This window comes from Gallus gallus, chromosome 1 (genome assembly GCF_016699485.2).
Source record: "Gallus gallus isolate bGalGal1 chromosome 1, bGalGal1.mat.broiler.GRCg7b, whole genome shotgun sequence".
Classification (NCBI taxonomy): Eukaryota; Metazoa; Chordata; class Aves; order Galliformes; family Phasianidae; genus Gallus; species Gallus gallus.
Window position 1 is genome coordinate 7726896 of NC_052532.1, and position 18821 is coordinate 7745716.

Below are 18821 nucleotides of genomic sequence, written 5' to 3' on the forward strand. Positions count from 1 at the left end.
TCAGTAGCATGCACTGGCAAGTGTCAGCGGCAGAGAAACCGAAATTACTGGAATTCTTATGCCAGTGTAATTGGCTGAAGGCAATGCACCGAGGGTTAAGGGAAATTGTGCATGTGTTGAGGATTATAAAACAAATTAAAATGGAGGCTAACAAAAGGACTGCAATATTTATGCATTTCTTCATTCTTTGCACTCCGTGGTACTCAATCAACTTCAGAGTCTCTTAAGGCGGCGTGGGGACGTTGCTATTGTGTGCGTTCGTTTGCTCCGTAAGAAAGGGCTCAGATACATTAAGCCACAGAATTCAACTGCTTCTAATAATAATTAACAGTGTAATAATTAAACCACCGAATAGTTACATCCCACTGTTACTTCTAGTCGTGTGAACTTCGATCATTGATGCAAAAAATTCTGTGGAATGCACTGCACTTATCTGTTTCAATTTTGATATACCAGCCCATTTTACCACGTATTCCTCCACTTTCCTTTAAATTTCTACTTCTGTGTATCCTGGTTGTGTAAAAGTAGAAATGTACTAACCATCCATGACTTACTGCAGTAGAGTCCATTACATGGTATAATGCACTTAATGTTCGATATCCAATTTAACTCAACAAATATTTTAAAGAGTTTCTAAGTTATTAAGCACCTCACTCTGTGATCATCCAGCATGGCCCAGTAACCAAATGGGTTATCATTTTGTGAAGTGGGAAATGAGTCCCCTATGAAATACTCTGCTGGCTCTGTATTCCCAGCCCAGCGTTAGCAAGCTCTGATGGGAAGCTGGCTGCAGAAACAAATGCATGTGTACATGCACTTCTAGACCATAACAAACAGATTGAGCTGTAGGAGTCCTTGTTCATCACAGGGGAGTTGGACTAGATGGCCTTTAAAGGCCCCTACCAACTCAAATGATTCTATGGTTTTACAGTTCTATGTGCCCCACTGCACCATGGCTGATGGCTGAGCTCCAGCCCTTGTAGACCATACACTATCTGTCTGCACAAGGGAAGGGAGGTTGGAGCCTCAAGAAGCAAAAAGCACTGAAGACTTGGTTGCAACCATATTTCCTATTGCCACCACAAGATTCTCCCAAGTCCACCTGCAGGGACTTCGGACCTCAGAGATGCTCCAGGCTTGCTCTAGAGATGACCAGGAACTCACTGTCCTTCAAGTCACTACATAAACCAAAGAACAAAAAGCTTCCAACTCACCTCAAACACTTGCAACCAAAATGTAATACAAATGACAGATGGCAGCAGACAGACGGTGGAGTGGAGGGTAAAAAAGGAGGCAATATTAGTGACCGTGACAGGCAGGGGGCTCAGCACACTGGTAGTCTCCCTGCTGTCACGTTGGGTTTTTGTGGTTTGTTTTTTTTTTCATAGGCATTACATATTAAGGTTGTGTTTGGAGAGTTTTAGTTTTTACATTCAATTTTTTGGCATGGAGTGTCACTGACAACCGTGAAGCACCTTGGAAATGAATCATGGAATAGAATCATAGAATCGTTAAGGTTGGAAAAGACCTCTGAGGCCATCCAGTCCAACCATCCACCCACCCCCACCACGCCCACTGACCACGTCCCTCAGTGCCACATCTCCATGTTTGTTGAACACCTCCAAGGACGGTGACCCCACCACCTCTCTGGGCAGCCTGTAGTCTTTCTGAGAAGAAATGTTTCCTAACATCCAGCCTGAATGTCCCCTGACACAACTTTAGGCTTTTATCTCTTGTCCTAAACAAGATCAGTTTTCAAACCTCTTCAAGTAATCTCATTTTTTTTTTTTTTTTTTTTGGAAGGCAAAAACGTAAGGGCCCAATTCTGATTGTTATTACACACATCTGTTTGAATACCTCCATCATCTGCCACAGAGCAACCCCAGATTAACACCATTGTAACACCAGTGTCAAGATCAGGAACTTCAAGAGGATCACATCAGTTTTACACCACTGTAACCAATGACATAAAATCTCCTTGTTTTGTCTTGAGAAGGATTTTGTGTACACAAAAAGGTCAGAATCTCTCTCTTTCTCTGCTGTAAGAGCAGATCAGGACCCAAAGGATTAAGTCTGTATTCCCAAGCAGATCCCTCTGCAGGATCAATAAGTAGCTTGATAGTGGTAATTGAGATTACACTTTATGAATGGCATTATTAGGATTTACATTCCAGCTGCAGCTATGAAGCAAGTCAGATGAACAAACATAATACCCAGTCCCGGTCCGCTTCCCTCACTCTGTCATTTTTATAGCTCCGTGCATGCTGCAGGTGCTGATAGTACACACATCTAACTTAATCCACGCGCCAACCTGATAGCACCAGTGCTGGGAGAGACTGCCTCTAGCCATCATTTCAAGCCTGGTTAGAGGAGCAGAATGGGAGCATCAACTAAAATCCCGAAAGTTGTGTTTTCTAAAGCTGGAAACGAGGTCTGGTTTTTGTTCTGTTCTCTTTTGTTTTCTATGCTGTGATTTTCCTTTAAAAGTAGTATTGAGAAATGCCTTAGAAAGACCAACAATAATGCATGTGTTCCTCAGTGATGAGAAGTATGAATGGATGCCCACTGTCCCTCATGAATCTTTCATTCTATAAACTGCCCATTAGCAGTTTAGTGTAATGAAGAGACATACGAAGTAGGTAGATCCTTTTTTTTAATGCCCAACTTATTAGGCAAGACAGAAAAGAACTGAATGAAGGTGGAAAAAAAAGTCACTGCCCTGGAGAATTACAGCAGAGCCATTTGCTGGCAAATTATTATTTAAATCGCTTTCCTGGCTTTTAATATTGAAAATACTTTCAATCACCGGAGAGCCTTTAATTTAAGATAGTAGATGGCAGGGATGTGCTGGAGGATACCAGACCAGCTGATCTGCCCAGCACTGGGGCCAGACCAGATGATTTCTCAGAATCTTTTCTAGTTTGGCATTTATATGCAACAACTCTGGTCTGACTACACCTTTAAAACCGCATACATTTGAGATACATGAAGATGCCACAAAGAATTGCCATTGAATTCCAGTTCTCCCAGTCCCGCGATACAAAACAATGGGTCTGCATGTGGTGGTGATGGACTGAAACCAGAAGGATTTACCCAAGCTGGTTACCACATGGGATGGAGGAGCGACCAAATAAGACACAATCGGGATTCAGTCTATCCCTCAGAACCACACAGAAATAACAGCACGGAAAGAGATCTCGCCAACCAAATCAGCACCGTGTTTCTCTGCCTGTGGCTCTTCCCCACAGGAATTTAAGTTTCCTTCATAATGAGGATTAATGGCAAAACCTCCAAAGAGAGCTCGGAGCGGGAGAGGCCAGCAGACAAGTGCAGCCGTCACTGAGCTCTGCACGCTCACTTTCTCTTTTACACCTTTTTGTCTCAGTCCGCACCGAGGGGTCTCCCACCCTGCTGGGGTCACGGAGCACGAAAGCCCTTCTTTGCTTGTCCGGGTACCCCTTGTTGCTGACAGCCCCACGCCGGGGTACCCACCGGCAGCATCCCTCCCCGCGCCGCAGGTACGCCTTCCAACAGCCGCTCCCCCGGGATCACGCACAGACACACAGACACAATGAGAGCCTCCGGCTGGAAATCCAAACAGGAATATGGCTGTCTGATCCAAAAAGGAGAACTCATTGACAAAAGTCGTCTCTGTCGAGGAAGAGCGATGGGTTACTCCCCTCTCGGAGGCGACCGCTGTCGCTCCGCCGCTGAGTTGCATTCATGAGTTTTGAAAAAGAGAGAGAAAAGAAAGAGACAAAAGCACGGCAAGCCCCCTATTCACAGAGCTAGCCCCGCACCTCCCCTTCCTCTCCACGGCTAAAAGCGGCTTTAAAAGGCATTAACATCTTCCCCTACCTTCGTCCTCATCGGAGACAGAAGCCCTTCCATGTTGGTCCAATCCTCATGCCAATCCTCGTCTCCTAGCTCAGCCTGCGGTGCCGTCCTCAAGCATCCCACATGAACAAGAGCATCTCAGGGGCTCCGGACACCCCCTGACGGCAGCTCGGCCCGCCCGCTCACCAACTTGCAGCCCTTGGTCGCGTGGCACGGGGTTCCCGGTGAGACCTCCCCGCCGCTCTCCCTCGCGCTCCTCTCTCTCTCTCCCTCTCCCTCTCTGCATAATCTGCCTGCAGCTATGTTTGTACCATCGCGGCTGACAAACGAGCCCAGCCCTTACGTAATGCATTCAGGACAAGCCATCCCAGCCCCGCCACTGGGATCGGGTCGGGCGGGAGGGATGGGACCAGCGCTGCCTATTGTGCCTTCCGGCTTTTCACGCCGGGCTTAATTTGGCAGCATCTCCACGCGGGGCTGACAGCAGCTAGGAAATCGCTGCTGAAACTTCGTCACCGTGCAAGGGCTATGGATTCCCTGGGATTTACTTTTCAAAGGGTGTATTCCTCATCCCCAGCACTGCTCGGGGATGCCAATGGTTGGAGCGTTTTCTGTTGGGAGTGTTTGCTGTCGGCGAGTGACCAAACCGGTGCTGAAAAGGGAGTTCCCATCAATTGTCAGATGGGGAATGAGAGGAAAAAAAGGAGAGGGAAACAAAAGAAATATCGTCCTGCGAAGTTGCTCCCTGAAAGATGTTTGCTGAATGCCTTCCTATTAACATTTTAATCCAGATCGGAGTGTGCCTTTGTGGAGAATGCTCAACTGCCCCTCCCCACTGCATTTTGGTTTCCATCTCAGGGTGATGCAGAGACTGAATCTCTTCTGGGGAACAGCCTTCAGACCTGCACCTTACACACTCCAAACACACAGGCAGTCCATGGTGCTGGAGCTGAGCACCCCATCCCTGGAGGTGTTGGGTGGTTGGCCAGGTTGGATGGTGCCCTGGGCAGAGTGATAAGGTAGATAACAACCAAACATGGCAGTGGGGTTGGGGCTGGATGGGCTTTAAGGTCCTTTCCAACAGAAGCTATTCTATGATTCTATGAATCTAAAGAAAAACCTGTCTGAACCATTGCCCAGGGCACGCCACCTGCTCCCCCAAAGCCACCCGCTTCCTCATACAGATGGAAATAAGGTTTCCTTTTTCTGAACTAGAGAATAACTTTCCACACAGCAATTGCTATTTGGAAATGAAAAAATCTTGTTCCACCACTAGAACCCGGTTCTTGGTGCTAGAAAATGGCTGCAAGGCTGACGGGTGGAAATTTCTAATGCCCTCTAACATCCTCCTGGATGACATGCTTGATCACACGAGGAATGAGCGTGTGATCCAAGACAGCCAGCATGGCTTCACGAGGGGAAGGTCATGCTTAACCAATCTTGTGGCCTTCTATGATGGAGTGACGGCGTTGGTGGATGAGGGGAAGGTGACCAATGTCATTTACCTGTACTTGACCAAGGCCTTTGACATGGTCCCCCACCACATCCTTATCTCCAAATTGGAGGGATGTGGATTTGATGGCTGGACCAGTGGATGGATAAGGAATTGGTTGAAAGGCCGCAGACAGAGGGTGGTGATCAATGGTTCTATGTCCAGGTGGAGGCCGGTAACGAGCGGAGTCCCCCAGGGGTCTGTCTTGGGACCAGTGCTCTTTAACATCTTTATCAATGACATCGCCGATGGAATCGAGTGCACCCTCAGCAAATTTGCTGATGACACCAAGCTGAGTGGTGCGGTTGACACAGAGGAAGGAAGGGATGCCATTCAGAGGGACCTCAACAGACTTGAAAGGTGGGCCCGAGTGAACCTAATGAGGTTCAACACAGCAAAGTGCAGGGTTTTGCACTTGGGCCAGAGGAACCTTGGCATCTATACAGACTGGAAGGAGCAGTCCTTGAGAGCAGCTCTGCAGAGAAGGACCTGGCGGTTTTGATGGATGACAAACTTAATATGAGCCAGCAGTGTGCTCTTGCAGCTCAGAAAGCAAATGGTATCCTGGGCTCCATCATGAGAGGGGTGGCCAACAGGGACAGGGAGCCAATTGTCCCTCTCTACTCTGCTCTTGTGAGGCCCCATCTGGAGTACTGTGTCCAGGTATGGAGCCCCCAGTACAAGAAAGACAGAGAGCTGTTGGAGAGGGTTGAGAGAAGGGCCACAAAGATGATCAGGGGGCTGGAGCACCTCCCCTACGAGGACAGGCTGAGGGAGCTGAGCTTATTCAGCCTGGAGAAGAGAAGGCTGTGGGGTGACCTCATTGCAGCCTTTCAGTACCTGAAGGGAGCCTATAAACAGGAAGGGAGTCAACTCTTTGAAAGAGTAGATAACAACAGGGCAAGGGGGAACGGTTTTAAGTTGAAAGAGGGAAGATTTAGGTTGGATGTTAGGGGGAAGTTCTTTACCAGGAGAGTGGTGAGGTGCTGGAATGGGCTGCCCAGACAGGTTGTGGATGCCCCGTCCCTGGAGGTGTTCAAGGCCAGGTTGGATGAGGCCCTGCGCAACCTGGCCTAGTAAATGGGGAGGTTGGTGGCCCTGCCCGGCAGGGGGGTTAGAGATTCATGATCCTTGAGGTCCCTTCCAACCCAGGCCATTCTGTGATTCTGTGATTCTGTGATTGGCTCTTCTTTGAGGCCCCGAAGTGGCACAGTGAGGAAGAGGTGCCATGTGGTGAAGGTACTGGGCTGAGATTCAGCAGATCCAGTTAGACTCCTGACAGCACTACCTATTCTTTGAATGACTATAAGGATTCACTTCATTCAGTTTTGCCATCTAACACTCTACTCTCAAGTCCAAGCCAGAGACCTGCAAAGCAAACCAAAGGCTCCTTCCCACACTGCTTCACCCCAAATTTCCCAAGGCCAAGGCGCGTTTTGTCCTACATGGCTCCTCATCACCATAAGGCTCTCATTTTGCCATGGTTTCATGCTTTTTGGGGCAGAGATTACCTCTGCCCACATGTGACCTTCACGCTCCACGTAGGTTTCTGGAGGCTACTCCCAAATGAAGAGTGTGCAAGGGAATGTGCTCCTGGTTGTGTACATGAATGCAAATCCTGTGATGAACACAGAGAAATAAATAACTCCTGCCCTGGGAAACCCTAGAAGTTGGGCCAGATGATCTTTGTGGCCTCTTCCCACCTTAATGATTCTAAATGCACTCAGACAGATGAGGATGTCCAGTCCCATGCAACCCACTTCCTCTCTATCTCTCCCTTCCCATTTCATCAACCTTACAGATCTCACAGTTTGAGCGCTTTTCTCTTATTATGCATTATGAGGTAATAATGGGGGGGGGGGGGGGGGGGGGGGGGAGTGCCCCTTGTTTTATCATTATTATTAATATTAAAGTAATTAACTGTCCTTGGACAAACTCTGCTCTTTATTAAATGTGAAGGAATTTGATCATATCTCACTGAAGGCAGTGATAAGTTTTCCTGAGCTAAAGAGCCACTGTACAACTCTGGCAGGCTCATCTATTTCTTGCTGGGTATATATAGGTGTATTTTGCTATTGGTATTTACAGGACTTCAACGAGTGCCAAATAAATGGCTGCAGGAATTGTAGGCTCTGGGAAAATACAGTGCTTGTGTTTTTTCTGGTGTACAGTGTGGTGTCAGATGCTGGTGTGAGGTTCACAGGTCTGTGCACCTGTAAAACAGCCTCATCTCTGAATCATCAGAGGAATCTGACACTCAGAAGTGTCAAAAGGAGCATAACAAAAGAGGAGCGTTTGGGAATCTGGGCTATCTCAGGCCACATGGGCACTCAATAATGCAATATAATAACATGGATGGTGCATCCATGACAACATGAATGCCCAATTCTTTGCTAAAGATTGGTTCTGCTTCGAACCAGGCTAACCCATGGTGCCTCATGAGATTTCCTGTGCTATCTCTGTTTACAAGCAAAAAAAATAGATGATTTTCCTGAGGGCCAGAAGGGTAATTCTGCCGGAGACCAGAAAAGCAAGCCAGGGCCTTTCTGGTTCAGCAGCACTCAAAGACTCTGATGCGAATGGATCAGGGATTTGTGCTGATAGTGCATGAGTCAGAGCAGAGCCCAGATCAGCAGGACGGGCAGGAACAGGGAGGAGGATGGGGCTGTTGGAGCAGCATCCCTGCTGAGTGTGCGCACCTGGGGATAACCACCTCTTGCTCTGCCCCCCTGTTGCACTTCTGAAGGATGCTCGGGGGCCCTGGGATGGTTGTGAGCCCCAAATAGGATCATAGAATCACAGAATCATTTGAGTTGGGTGGGACCCTTAAAGGGCATCTAGTCCAACTCCCCTGCGATGAATAGGAAGACCATGTTTTCTTTCAGCAGTGGGGCTAGGAAACCCAACTGGTTCTGCCCGGGCACATTTCAGTGTGGCTCCTCAGAAAGCAGTGGTGCTGATCATATTCCACAGGTGGAAGAGCTGATGTGACAGCAGATGGATGGGGCCATGCAGCACATTTCATGCTCCTTCCAGTCTCCAAGAACCAAGCAGAACTTGAGTTCATTGTAGCACGCTGTGTTAGCTCACGCAGCAACCACCCTGTCCTTTGTGCACACGGCAGCAGGACTACCACCCTCTCTGCACACACAAAACCTGTTTCATGTTCAGGGCAATATCTTTGCAGCTCTCAGAGCCAGAGATGTGCACTCTTGCTTTGAAATGAAAGCTTCGGCTGCTGCAGCCGGCAAAGAGGTGCCACGACAGCATGTGCCATGGCCTGATAGTTGGTTCCTCCCCTGGGCTGCCACCCATGGCAGTGCTCAGATTACCATGGACTTGTTCTACAGCCTCTGCTCCAGCGATTTTCAGATCAAAGGCACTGCAGAAGCAAAAGGAGCATGTGAACACTCGCTTTCCCATCCTCTCTCTGGGGAGGAGAGCACTGCTTGACTCAGAGCCTGGTCAGAAACACCCAGTGTATCTCAGATTCTCTATCTGAAAAAGAGGGGACCCACTTGTCTGGTTTGCATAGATGTTGCTGAGGTTCATTCTGTCCTGGATTCAACCCACCTCATGCGAGAAGAGGTGTGTAAACTGGGAATATAATTGTGTAAGCTAGGAACATAATTGCTCTTGGTTACTTAGCTAATCTTGAGACTGAGATAGGTGCCTTGAAGATCCCTCATTCTGTTGTAATTTGAATGCTTGCTGGCATCCAGACAGCTGATCATGGTACATGCCTACCTTAGAGCTGGAACTCTTTCTAGGCTCTGCTGGTTGCATGGACTCACCTCCATGGACTAGAATGAGAGAAGAGATATTGGTATTTAGTCAAGTAGACATAAGTGTCTGATTTTCATTGTCTGACTCTGGAGCTGAACTTGGCTGCGGGTACCCAACAGTGGGAAAAAATGGTCAAAATTGTTATAACCAGTGTTAGGCTCTTAGTCAAGGGGCCTAGAAGCAGCCAAACCCTATGGCGTATATCTGAACCTGCAGCTTTCCTCCTGTTCACCTGCTGTGGGAGCATCCAAATCTGAATAAAACTTCAGTAAATTGAAACCTACACTTCGGGTAGGTTTCCCATGACAGGGGTGGGGATCCCAACACTGTTACACTACCTGTAGCCATCCTGAAGAGCAAAGGGAGTCTGGATTCAAACTCAACCTCCATTGCTCTCAGACTCAAACTGCAGCCATCTCCTCCTGCCTACTCTCCTCCGGAGCTGCTGCTGGCCAAGATCTCCCAACCCATGGTCCCATTTCCCTTTCAGGGCACCAATCTCCCATTTGAGTTTGCCAAAGTCCATTGTTGCCTCCCTGACCTCAAGCTGGTTAAGTAGTCATCGCTCAAATGAGGCGACTGAGGGGAAAGAAGCAGGTCACTGCCTGGTTTTGACCCCTGCCCTGTCTGCAGGTAATGTCCGTGACACCAATCAGGACTAAGGGTGCTGCCTTGGCTAAGCCACAGCCCTGTAGTCTGACCTCACAACTGGTCACTCCATCTGATGAATAAAAGGGAGCATCACAATGTTGCCATGGCAACTTCCCCACCATCCGAATCACTGTGGCATCATTTAGGGGAGGGGGGAAACATCCCAGGCATACCCAGGGGCTCTGCTGAAAATATATTTAGAACACGCAGTGTAGGGAATACTAATGAATATTTAACATTCAGAATGCCTTCCATGCTCGCTTCACTTTTGTTGCAGACTTTCCATAAGTGCAACATTTGCCTCCAAATGTTATGAATATTGTTGCTTCTCTCATCAGCGATTCTCCAGATTTACCCTTCTTTTCTATTCTCTTCTATGAATAAAAGCCAAAAGCAGCAGACAGGTTTGAAAAGAGTTGCGTGGGTAACTGGGAGGGCTGCATTTGCATTGTGGCTTTTGCAAGTCCACGGATAGAAGAGCAAAAGCAAACCTTTCTGGGGTTGCCTAAAAAAGTGTAAGATTTGCTTATTCTCTGCAAGAGCCAGACTCTTTTAAGGGCTTTTAAAATTGTGTTTCTCGGTTAAAAATAGCTGCTTTCAGCAATTAATTCTCTGTGCTGTGAAAGGAAAAACAGCACACCACCCCTAACTGTGTTTCATTCATCCACGCATGGTGGTGAGTGGAACTCACTACTGCCAGGGCTGTGCCCCCTGCTCACCTCCGGGTGATGAGCACACTGATTTTTTTTGAGGACTGCAAGAATATGTGCTGGGAGATAGCAAAACCCTCCCTGGTTGGGGTTGAATGGGCAGTAGGTGCTCACAGGTGCTGCCTGCCTGGGAGTCCCTGTATCTGAGAGGTGTGCATGGGCACAGTGTGATGGGTGGGTGCTTCCTGCCTGGGATGGCACTGCTCTTCCTGTCTCCTTTTCAGCTGCAAATTACATTATAAATGGATTTTACGAAGTCATCTTGCAGTTCTCACTCTGAGCTCATCTCCCAGCCTGTATCAAGCTTCATTCTCATAAAGACCACCTTATCAACAACAGGTTTTTTTTAGTCAAATGTGATCTTTTTTCTAGGTGGCGGACAGACACTGGGCTAAAAGCTGCCTGGTTCCTGACAGATGATCTGTGGGTTCCTGCTTGGTACTACTCCAAAGCAGCAAGGATACAGGCACAACTCAGCTGGCAGCTTTGTCAGTGATGCAAGGGGAGGAAGCGTGCTGTACCGGGTGTGGTATACTGGCAGCCTTGAGAAACTGGAGTTGTGTTTATTTGTTGCCAGATATAGGATGCATTTTCGAATCCCTAAGGGAGATTTTCCTCTCCAAGGTTGCCGGTGGTCACCCTATGAGATCTGTCCTGTGGCTCCAGCAGAGCTGCCTCCAGGGAAGGAAACCCAGGGCAGCCCCATGCTCTTTGCAGGCTGTTCCACCATTGCAGCATTTGCACAAGTAAGTAGTGTCAAAAGCATTTGCCAGCTTACCCTCCTATGGCTCCAGTTGTAGTGAGAGCTGGAAACACCAATTACTTTTCCGGAGCTCATCTTTGAGGCTTTCGTGACCTGCTTTTTCTGGGATAGTTATGCCTTTTCCACAAAAGCAAAGCAGAATGATGAACATGAAGGTCTCAAGGCATGATTCAGATTACTTTAGCTGCCTTTCAGATTGGGAAGGCGGACACAAAGATCACATCTGGATATCCTAGGTCTCAGTACAAAGCTGAGAGATTGATATGGGGCAAAGCCCATTTAGCACTCTGCCCTGCTTAGCATTGCTGCCAGGCTCTGCCCATCATCCTCCAACAACTGGGAGGCATTTATGACGTAACAATGTCCTCATCTATTATTATTTTTATTCCTGTTAAGTCAATGTTGTAGTTAAAGAAGGAAGAGCTGCCTCTTGCCCATGTGAGTAGCTCGCCCCAGCCCCAGTGCCCACAAGGGACCCCAATGCCTTGCCACCAACTCAGCGGGGTCAGCAGGACCAGGCCCTGGTTTGTTGACCTGGACAAGGTTCTGACCACTCTGTTTCCCCTCTCCATCCCAGCGCACCAGTTCTTTGAAGACCCATAGATGAAAGAACGGAGCTGTGGAGATGAGGCTTAGAGATTATCTGTGATATCTGCTGTACAGAGCTTCTGTGCCAGCAGGGGAAATGGCTTCTGGCTCTCATGGCTCCTGGTGTGCCCAACCACGAGGCTGAGCATCGTGCTTCATCTTCTGAGAAAACATGCACTAGAGGTATGATGGAGCTTTCCTCCCCAGGCAGTAACCTGTGCCGTATTTTCCTTTCTCTGCTAGGTGTCTTTGCTGCTCTGGGTGTTAACAGCCAAAACACACACAAAGCCTTTTACTAGAGCATTAGGTCTGTATATGCATTTTCAGCAGTCAGATAGATGATTTATTCATCCACTTCAGTAACCATTCAAACAGGGCACAGCGTTCACTACAGTGTAGACAGCAACAAACACTGTGTTTGGTTTGCAAGAACAAATAAGCAGAACGAGATAACAGAAGCGATTTTTCCAATGTAAAGGACTCTGCTGCCATCCCCGTTAAAATCTCTCTGTCAAATTAAACACTGTTTCCCCAAGCTGTAACTCTGGGAAAGCATGGCTGTTATACTCTCTGTTAGAAACCTGATTATAGCCACTTTGTGTCTGCAAAAGCACAACCTCTGATGGAAGGTGACTCCCAGATACTCCGCAGATGCGCATAAGCAGCGCTGTAGATGTCTCTGCGTGTATGGGGAGAGGAGGGGTAGCTCTCACGGAGTGCACGAGGCATTCAGTGGGAAATTGCCATTTCTCTGAAGGACAACGCCATTACAACCGTGCAGATCCTCGGCTTTGGTCTTTCTGGCCTGGAGAAGAGGAGGTGAGGAGGGAATGAATACAAAGGCTCGAGATAAAGCAGAAATAGCAGACGGGCAGGCAGAGATGGCAAAATGCAAAACAAAATGATGATGATGATGATGAAAATTTTGTCTTGCCCCTAAGCATTCCTGTAAAGCATTGTGTCCTGCTGAGGTGCTTCAATTTGCTTCAAACTTGGAGTTACTTTGGAAGCAAAGCAGAACTCCAGATGAAGAGATCAACTGGGGGCCGCACCCTCTCCAAAATGTCGGCACATTTTTGGGTTCTCTCACAGCTGCTCAGCTCTCAAAAGATAAAACTGCATGAAAAGTAGTGGATGACACTCCTGTAGATAGGAGTCTACAGGAGTATCACTAGGATGATGGAGTCCAAAGTAGATCCTGCACGTCCCTTGTTTGATGGAGCCAGGCTGCTTCATGGGACGTGACAGCGTGCCAAAAACAGCACCTAGTGAAACAAGGGAGGCTGTTTTCTCCCATGGTGATCCTACGCTTTCTTCCTTCTGCATATTTTTATCTTAGTTTATTTGAATCTTGCTAAACCCCACCGCCTTATGGCCCATACGCTATTTGTAAGCTTGGAGTTATCCCCATCCCTGGCAGACCCATCTTCTGGGGGAGGTGACACCCATCCCTGTACCGCCCAAGTGGGGCCCTGCCAACGCCTCCAAACAAAAGCCCTGTTCCTCTGATGCCAGCAGCACGGGACTGCTCTATTCTGCAATGGATATTTCTTGCTGCACACGTCCACCTCCTTCATTAGATGCCTGTAAGCCCTTCCTTAAGTTCCCATCATCTGTGAGCTCCCAACCTCTTTGAGGACTCCCAGTAGCTGACCAGCTATCACCCGTGATCATTTCTGAGCAAATTTCATGGGCTCTGGGAAAAAGATGAAGGCTACTAAGTAAAGACATGCAGATGTCAGGAATTGCCTTTTGCTTTCTTGCTCATCTACATTCCAGAGTCCATTCAGCTGATTTAACTTTTTGGTCCTCTCAAGCCTTTTCACTCCTTAGACTCCTCTCTATGGGAAAAGAGATCTGTGTATACGAATAGGTGCTGGCCCTGTTTGGGTGCTCCCCTCACTGAAACATGCCACAGTCACACAGATGATCTTTTATTAATGCTTCTCATTCCAGGTCTCCCCACTGTCTCATTTCTCCATCTTTTCTGGGTTAGTGGGACATTTATCCATCTCTCAGAATGTCAATAAAGATGTAAAATAATGATGCCGGCACAGCATCCCCAGCCAGGCACAGGAGAGCTTCTACATATAATGAATACTTATCACCAGCCTCTTTTCAGCCCAACCAACAATCCCCTCTTACATCAAAGCCTCATCTCAATTAATATTTGATGCTGGGATTCATTCCACTATTAGATGCTGTTAAAATTCAGGGACCCCGGTTTTTTCTTCAGCTGGAGACAACAACAAACCACACAGAGCAGGGCCAGCCTTCAGAGGGGGGATTTGTCTCAGCCAACTTCAAATGTCTGCACTACGGCTGCCTCCAGCTCAGCCGGTTCATTATCATTTCTTTCTAGTATGTGGAGTGAACTGGCACTTCTAAGGCTCTATTTTCCCTTGACCTGTGTTAGGGTAAGGTGATGCGTGTCCTGGCTGCCTAACAGAAATGCATTTTTTATGTTTCCCGTGTCGCAATCCTGGCAGAAATAAGGATGAAAATGTCTCATTATGTTTCCTGCTCATTATCACACGTTAACCCTGTGATTGCTCATCTGAGGTCCCTTGCACACAGCAAGAAAGGTGGTTACTGGGCTGATGGATCCAAACTTCTTAAATAAAAGCTGATCATATGTGCATCTTACTACAAAAGGCAGAAATTGTAGTCTGAGGAAATGGACTCAAAACCACACAAGTAGCCTGTATCCTGCTTGTTGTACATGATACGTTCAAAGATAATGCACAGCAGTTCAGTAAGTTGATCAGCTAATTCACTTTATACTGAAGTCTTAATATCACCTGGGCATAATGACTGACAGCCGCCTCACTTTTCTAAGTGTTTTCCCACCTGCTTTTTATCTGCTGTTACATTTGCAGGGTTATCACCACTTCTTAACAGTCCTTTTTCTTTACCTTACTTTGCTTGTTAAAAACAATGTAAAAGGCAGTTCAGCATCTTTCAGCAAACACAATCCAAGATTTAAGGAAAGATCTGATCCAGTCAAAGAAAGAAGTCCATTGTGGGGTGTTATCTCCTATTAACTTGATAGAGATTGATGTTTGTCTTCTATTTGCTCTCACAGGAGCTATGCATGTGTAACCCAAAGTATGTATCATGTGTCTTCCTCTGACCACTAATAGGTAAAAATCTCCCACAGCTCCCAGGGGGATGAAATTCCTCAGACCAGAAGACTGAGCTTGGATACCCTCAAAGCTGGGATTGTTACAGATGTTGATCTCCAAAGCATCATCACAATCGATACAGCTGGTGCTGGTGGTGAAGTCATTGATGATGGAAAACAAAAGCCAACCACGTGACAGTGTTATGGCATTTCTTCTGTGTTACTTGTGCCCTAACACTCATCCATGGGGCAGGGGCATGCTTTGTACCCTGGTCAGGCCCAGAAATTCCTGCTGAACATTTGGGGAAGTGCAGTGGTCCATTGGGTGTAGCACGTGGTGGCTTTTACCAGCTTAGGATGTGATTTTTGTGCATCTCCACAAGGAGGGAGAGCCCACCTTTGGGGTGAGGAGCAGGGAACTGGGGGGTCCCAGGTCTCTGCCTTGTAATCCCATGAGGATTTAGGGCAAGCTGAAATGCAAACCCCTATGCACTCAGTTTTACTGCTCTATAAGTGAAGATAATCTATATTTCACAGGAACACTGCATGGATAAATCAATTAGCCATGAAATCACAGATGGAAGATGCAGAAGAAATGTAAAAGATTAGTTCTGCAGAGCACCCCTTCCAGGCACAAGGACATTTTTAGATCTTTTTTTCATCCCCAACTAAAAATTACTACCAAGCTGCTCTTTACAGCCCTGCTCAGCCTGCTAATGTAGCACATGCTGCACCTGTAGATGACCGTATCAAGATGGGAGTGAGGCCATCCGGGATCAGCACCCTCACTTGGAGACCCTGTCCTGGCACCAGGTCTCTTCTGAGTTGTGGAGCCTACCACTCTGTGCTGTTTGCCTAGTGAAATGCCACGGGTCTAGGGGGAAAATAGCTGCTCTCCTCATCTACGTGGATATTCCTGCCCTGGCATTGCTCTTTCCTACAATGAATCTTGCTCCTTGTTCCCTTAGAGCTTCTATTCCTTCAGCCACCATCCTTTGAACCCATCTTCCTGGCGTGGTCCTATTGGAGGTGGTCCCCTGGACTATGCTGTGGCTGGGCCTGGGGACCCCCCTCAGGGCTATCACAGCATGGCCTTCATTCTCATCTCCATGGTGTGTTTGCTTGCCAGAGCTGACCACTACTGAACCTCTGTAGCTTCTCCTCAATGTGCAATGCTCACATAGGTAATCTAGAAATACATTATTACTTTTAATGAAGTTTAGGAATACCTTTAACATCTGGAGTTTTGAAAGACTGTATGGACTATGTAGATTTTCTCAAAATCAGCGTCCCAGAGATAATGAAGTGGTCCTCATTTTAAAATCCTCTTAGAAACATTAGTGCATTTACTACCAAAAAAGTGATAGACACCCAGAAGGTAAAACTGTCTCACCCAAGGAGAGACTGCCAAGCAAGACAGACTGTAAGCACAAACATCGCACTTGCACATCCCACATGGTTTTGTGTGATGCTTTATGTAAAAATAGCAAGTCAGTGGGCCCCTATAGCTTCCCCAAACCCCGAGTTCTAGCCTCAATTACCTAAAATCTCAACATCACTTTATCTTCTAAAATATCAGCATCCAATACTTGGTTAGATGTTGTTGAAGTCCACAATGTGTACTCACACTGTAAGTATTCAATCTGTTTGTGCCTAGTATATGTATTTGCATTAGGAAAATAGGAAAATAGTTCAAGCTGAGCAGTGCACAGGCTAAGTTCATACCTACTAGTCTTTCTGAGCTTGTTGGCAACATTTTCAACAGGCATGAATAGCCTCTCTGATCTCAATGACATTAGCTTAGACCTGACGACATTTCCCAAGCAAATCTGCATTCTTCTGGCAGAAATATCACAATTTCTTTGTCAAATCCATGTTGCTGCAAAGGCGAGAGAGTGATCATGGTGCAGAGAACAGAACCAGAAACTGTCCTTAGAGGAGACTTAGACTGGATCTGAAAAAAGTTTTTTACAGTAAGTGTGGTGAGGCAGTGGCACAGATTGCCCAGAGAGGCGGTGGATGCCCCATCCCTGGAGACACTCAAGGTGAGGCTGGATGGGGTTCTGAGCACCTGATGGATCTGTAGGTGTCCCTGTTCATTGCAGGGGAGTTGGACTAGGTGGACTTTAAGGGTCCCTTCCGACTCAAACGATTCTATGATTCTGACATTCAGCTACAGTACAGTCTGAGCACTGATGGCATTGCTGGCAGCAGGACCAACCTGGACACCTCCTGGGTACAAATTCAATGTTTCCTCTTTTTGATCCTTTCAGAAGGAAGAAAGAGCAATAAAAACTAAAGGGTTTTTCCCTGACCTGCTTGGATTCAGAGCAAGGAGTCTTCCACTGAATCATCCCATCCTCCCAAACAGTTTTCCTCCCCTTTCTCTCCTCCCTTGCTGGTACTTCAGCAATGCCAGCAAGCGCTCTATAAAATCAAGACCCCAACATGCCAAGGGAGTGTTTGTCTACATAATAAATGTTAACAGGACAGAAAAAAAAAAATAAGGGATGATCAACAATCTTGTCTCTCATAAGTTGTTCTTCCAGAAACCAAACGATCAGACACATACATTAATCCTAATTGTGTGTTACCGTCATTTGAAAAGCACCTATGGCCCAGCTCTGCATATCTCAGCTCTTTTCAGTTCCCTTGTCTCCTGTGGATAAATAAGGTTTGGCTGCAATTATGTTTTAGACCAATCTGAAAAAAGTATATTTTTCCTAAGGAAAAATGTGATCCGTGTGTGATCATGGCAGGGTTTTTACAATTTAAAAGCAGCGTCTTTTGACCTACGTATAATTTTGACAATTACATCTTTAAAAAACAAATTAAAACCCGAACATTTTCCTACATACGGGTATTGTTGAAACTGTCACACCTAATAAGAGCACAGAAAGAAAGATGAAAGCACCGTGCTCATTTCTGAGCTGCTGGGAACGGCACTGAGAAAAGCACAGCAATTGAGATTAAGGGAGAGCCTTCACAGCGCAAGATAACCCAGCTGCTCGGAAAATCAAATCTATTGAACATACAGATTTCATGCAACAAAACAATACCTTGCTGGGAAAGGAAAATAACAATGCTCGCATGGAGTTGTATAGTCGTCGATTCAATTTAGAGATAAATGGGCAGCCTCATATTTTTCCTCTTTAGAAAAAAAGTCAGAGTTAGCTTTATAATTGTGACTGCTTATTATCTCTTTTTGCCAGCTCTGGGAGATGGGCTCGGAGATGTTCCTGTGATAATAATGTACACTGTGATTTACTCGAAAGGGCAGCTGCACGGTACGTTGGGATGTGCAGCTTCCAAGTTGGGAAGGTTCCCTTCCAGGGTCTTCCACTGACTTTAAGCACCTCCTTCAGTTCTCCTTACCCTCAGTCTCCCTATGTTAAGAAGACAGCAGCGCCTTTGTGAAGTGTTTTGACTTCTCTAGAAGAAAAGTGTTATACCCCATAATTCCTGTACTCCTCCCTAATTCATAGCAAGAACTCAGGATAAACACAATCTACAAAGCTGATCACAAAATGTTTTTCCCTGTGTTGTAAGTTGTGTGCATTATAGGATGTTACAGTTATATCTGAAAAATCCTATCTGAGCCCAAATGTTTTAGCTTTTTGAGAAAAAGATATTTTTTCAATGGAAGCGATTCTTTACATAGTCTTCAAACCTATAGTTGAAACTTTATTTTCCATCAGAAATTGATTTTATGGGGTCATCTTTGCACAACAGCAAGCTACTCTATTGGGACAGTAATTTTCACTGGAATTTGATAAACAGAGTATTTTACCTACAGTGAGTTTTTAGTCCAGGTGTTGATCAGTTCCACCCATTCTCCATTCCTCTGTTTTGCACAATGGAAACTATGAA

General features: G+C 46.6%; 1 protein-coding gene and 1 long non-coding RNA gene across 3 annotated transcripts in view; one reads left to right on the forward strand and one right to left on the reverse strand.

Annotated features, from left to right (window-relative positions):
- Positions 1-18821, reverse strand: part of FRMD4A (FERM domain containing 4A) — a 358105-nt gene that overhangs the window by 268338 nt on the left and 70946 nt on the right. Inside the window, exon 1 of one of the 2 annotated variants that reach the window (XM_015298935.4) lies at positions 3859-4116. The exons of the other annotated variant lie outside the window; for it this stretch is intronic. Coding sequence (XP_015154421.1) covers positions 3859-3891 — 33 coding nt within the window. The 5' untranslated portion in view covers positions 3892-4116. Of the gene's footprint in view, positions 1-3858; positions 4117-18821 lie in introns of those variants that run through there. 2 annotated transcript variants of the gene reach the window in all.
- Positions 10795-14645, forward strand: LOC121108055. The gene is made up of 3 exons (XR_005842350.1): positions 10795-11000; positions 11101-11222; positions 11817-14645. It is a non-coding gene; the product is annotated as an uncharacterized LOC121108055 (long non-coding RNA).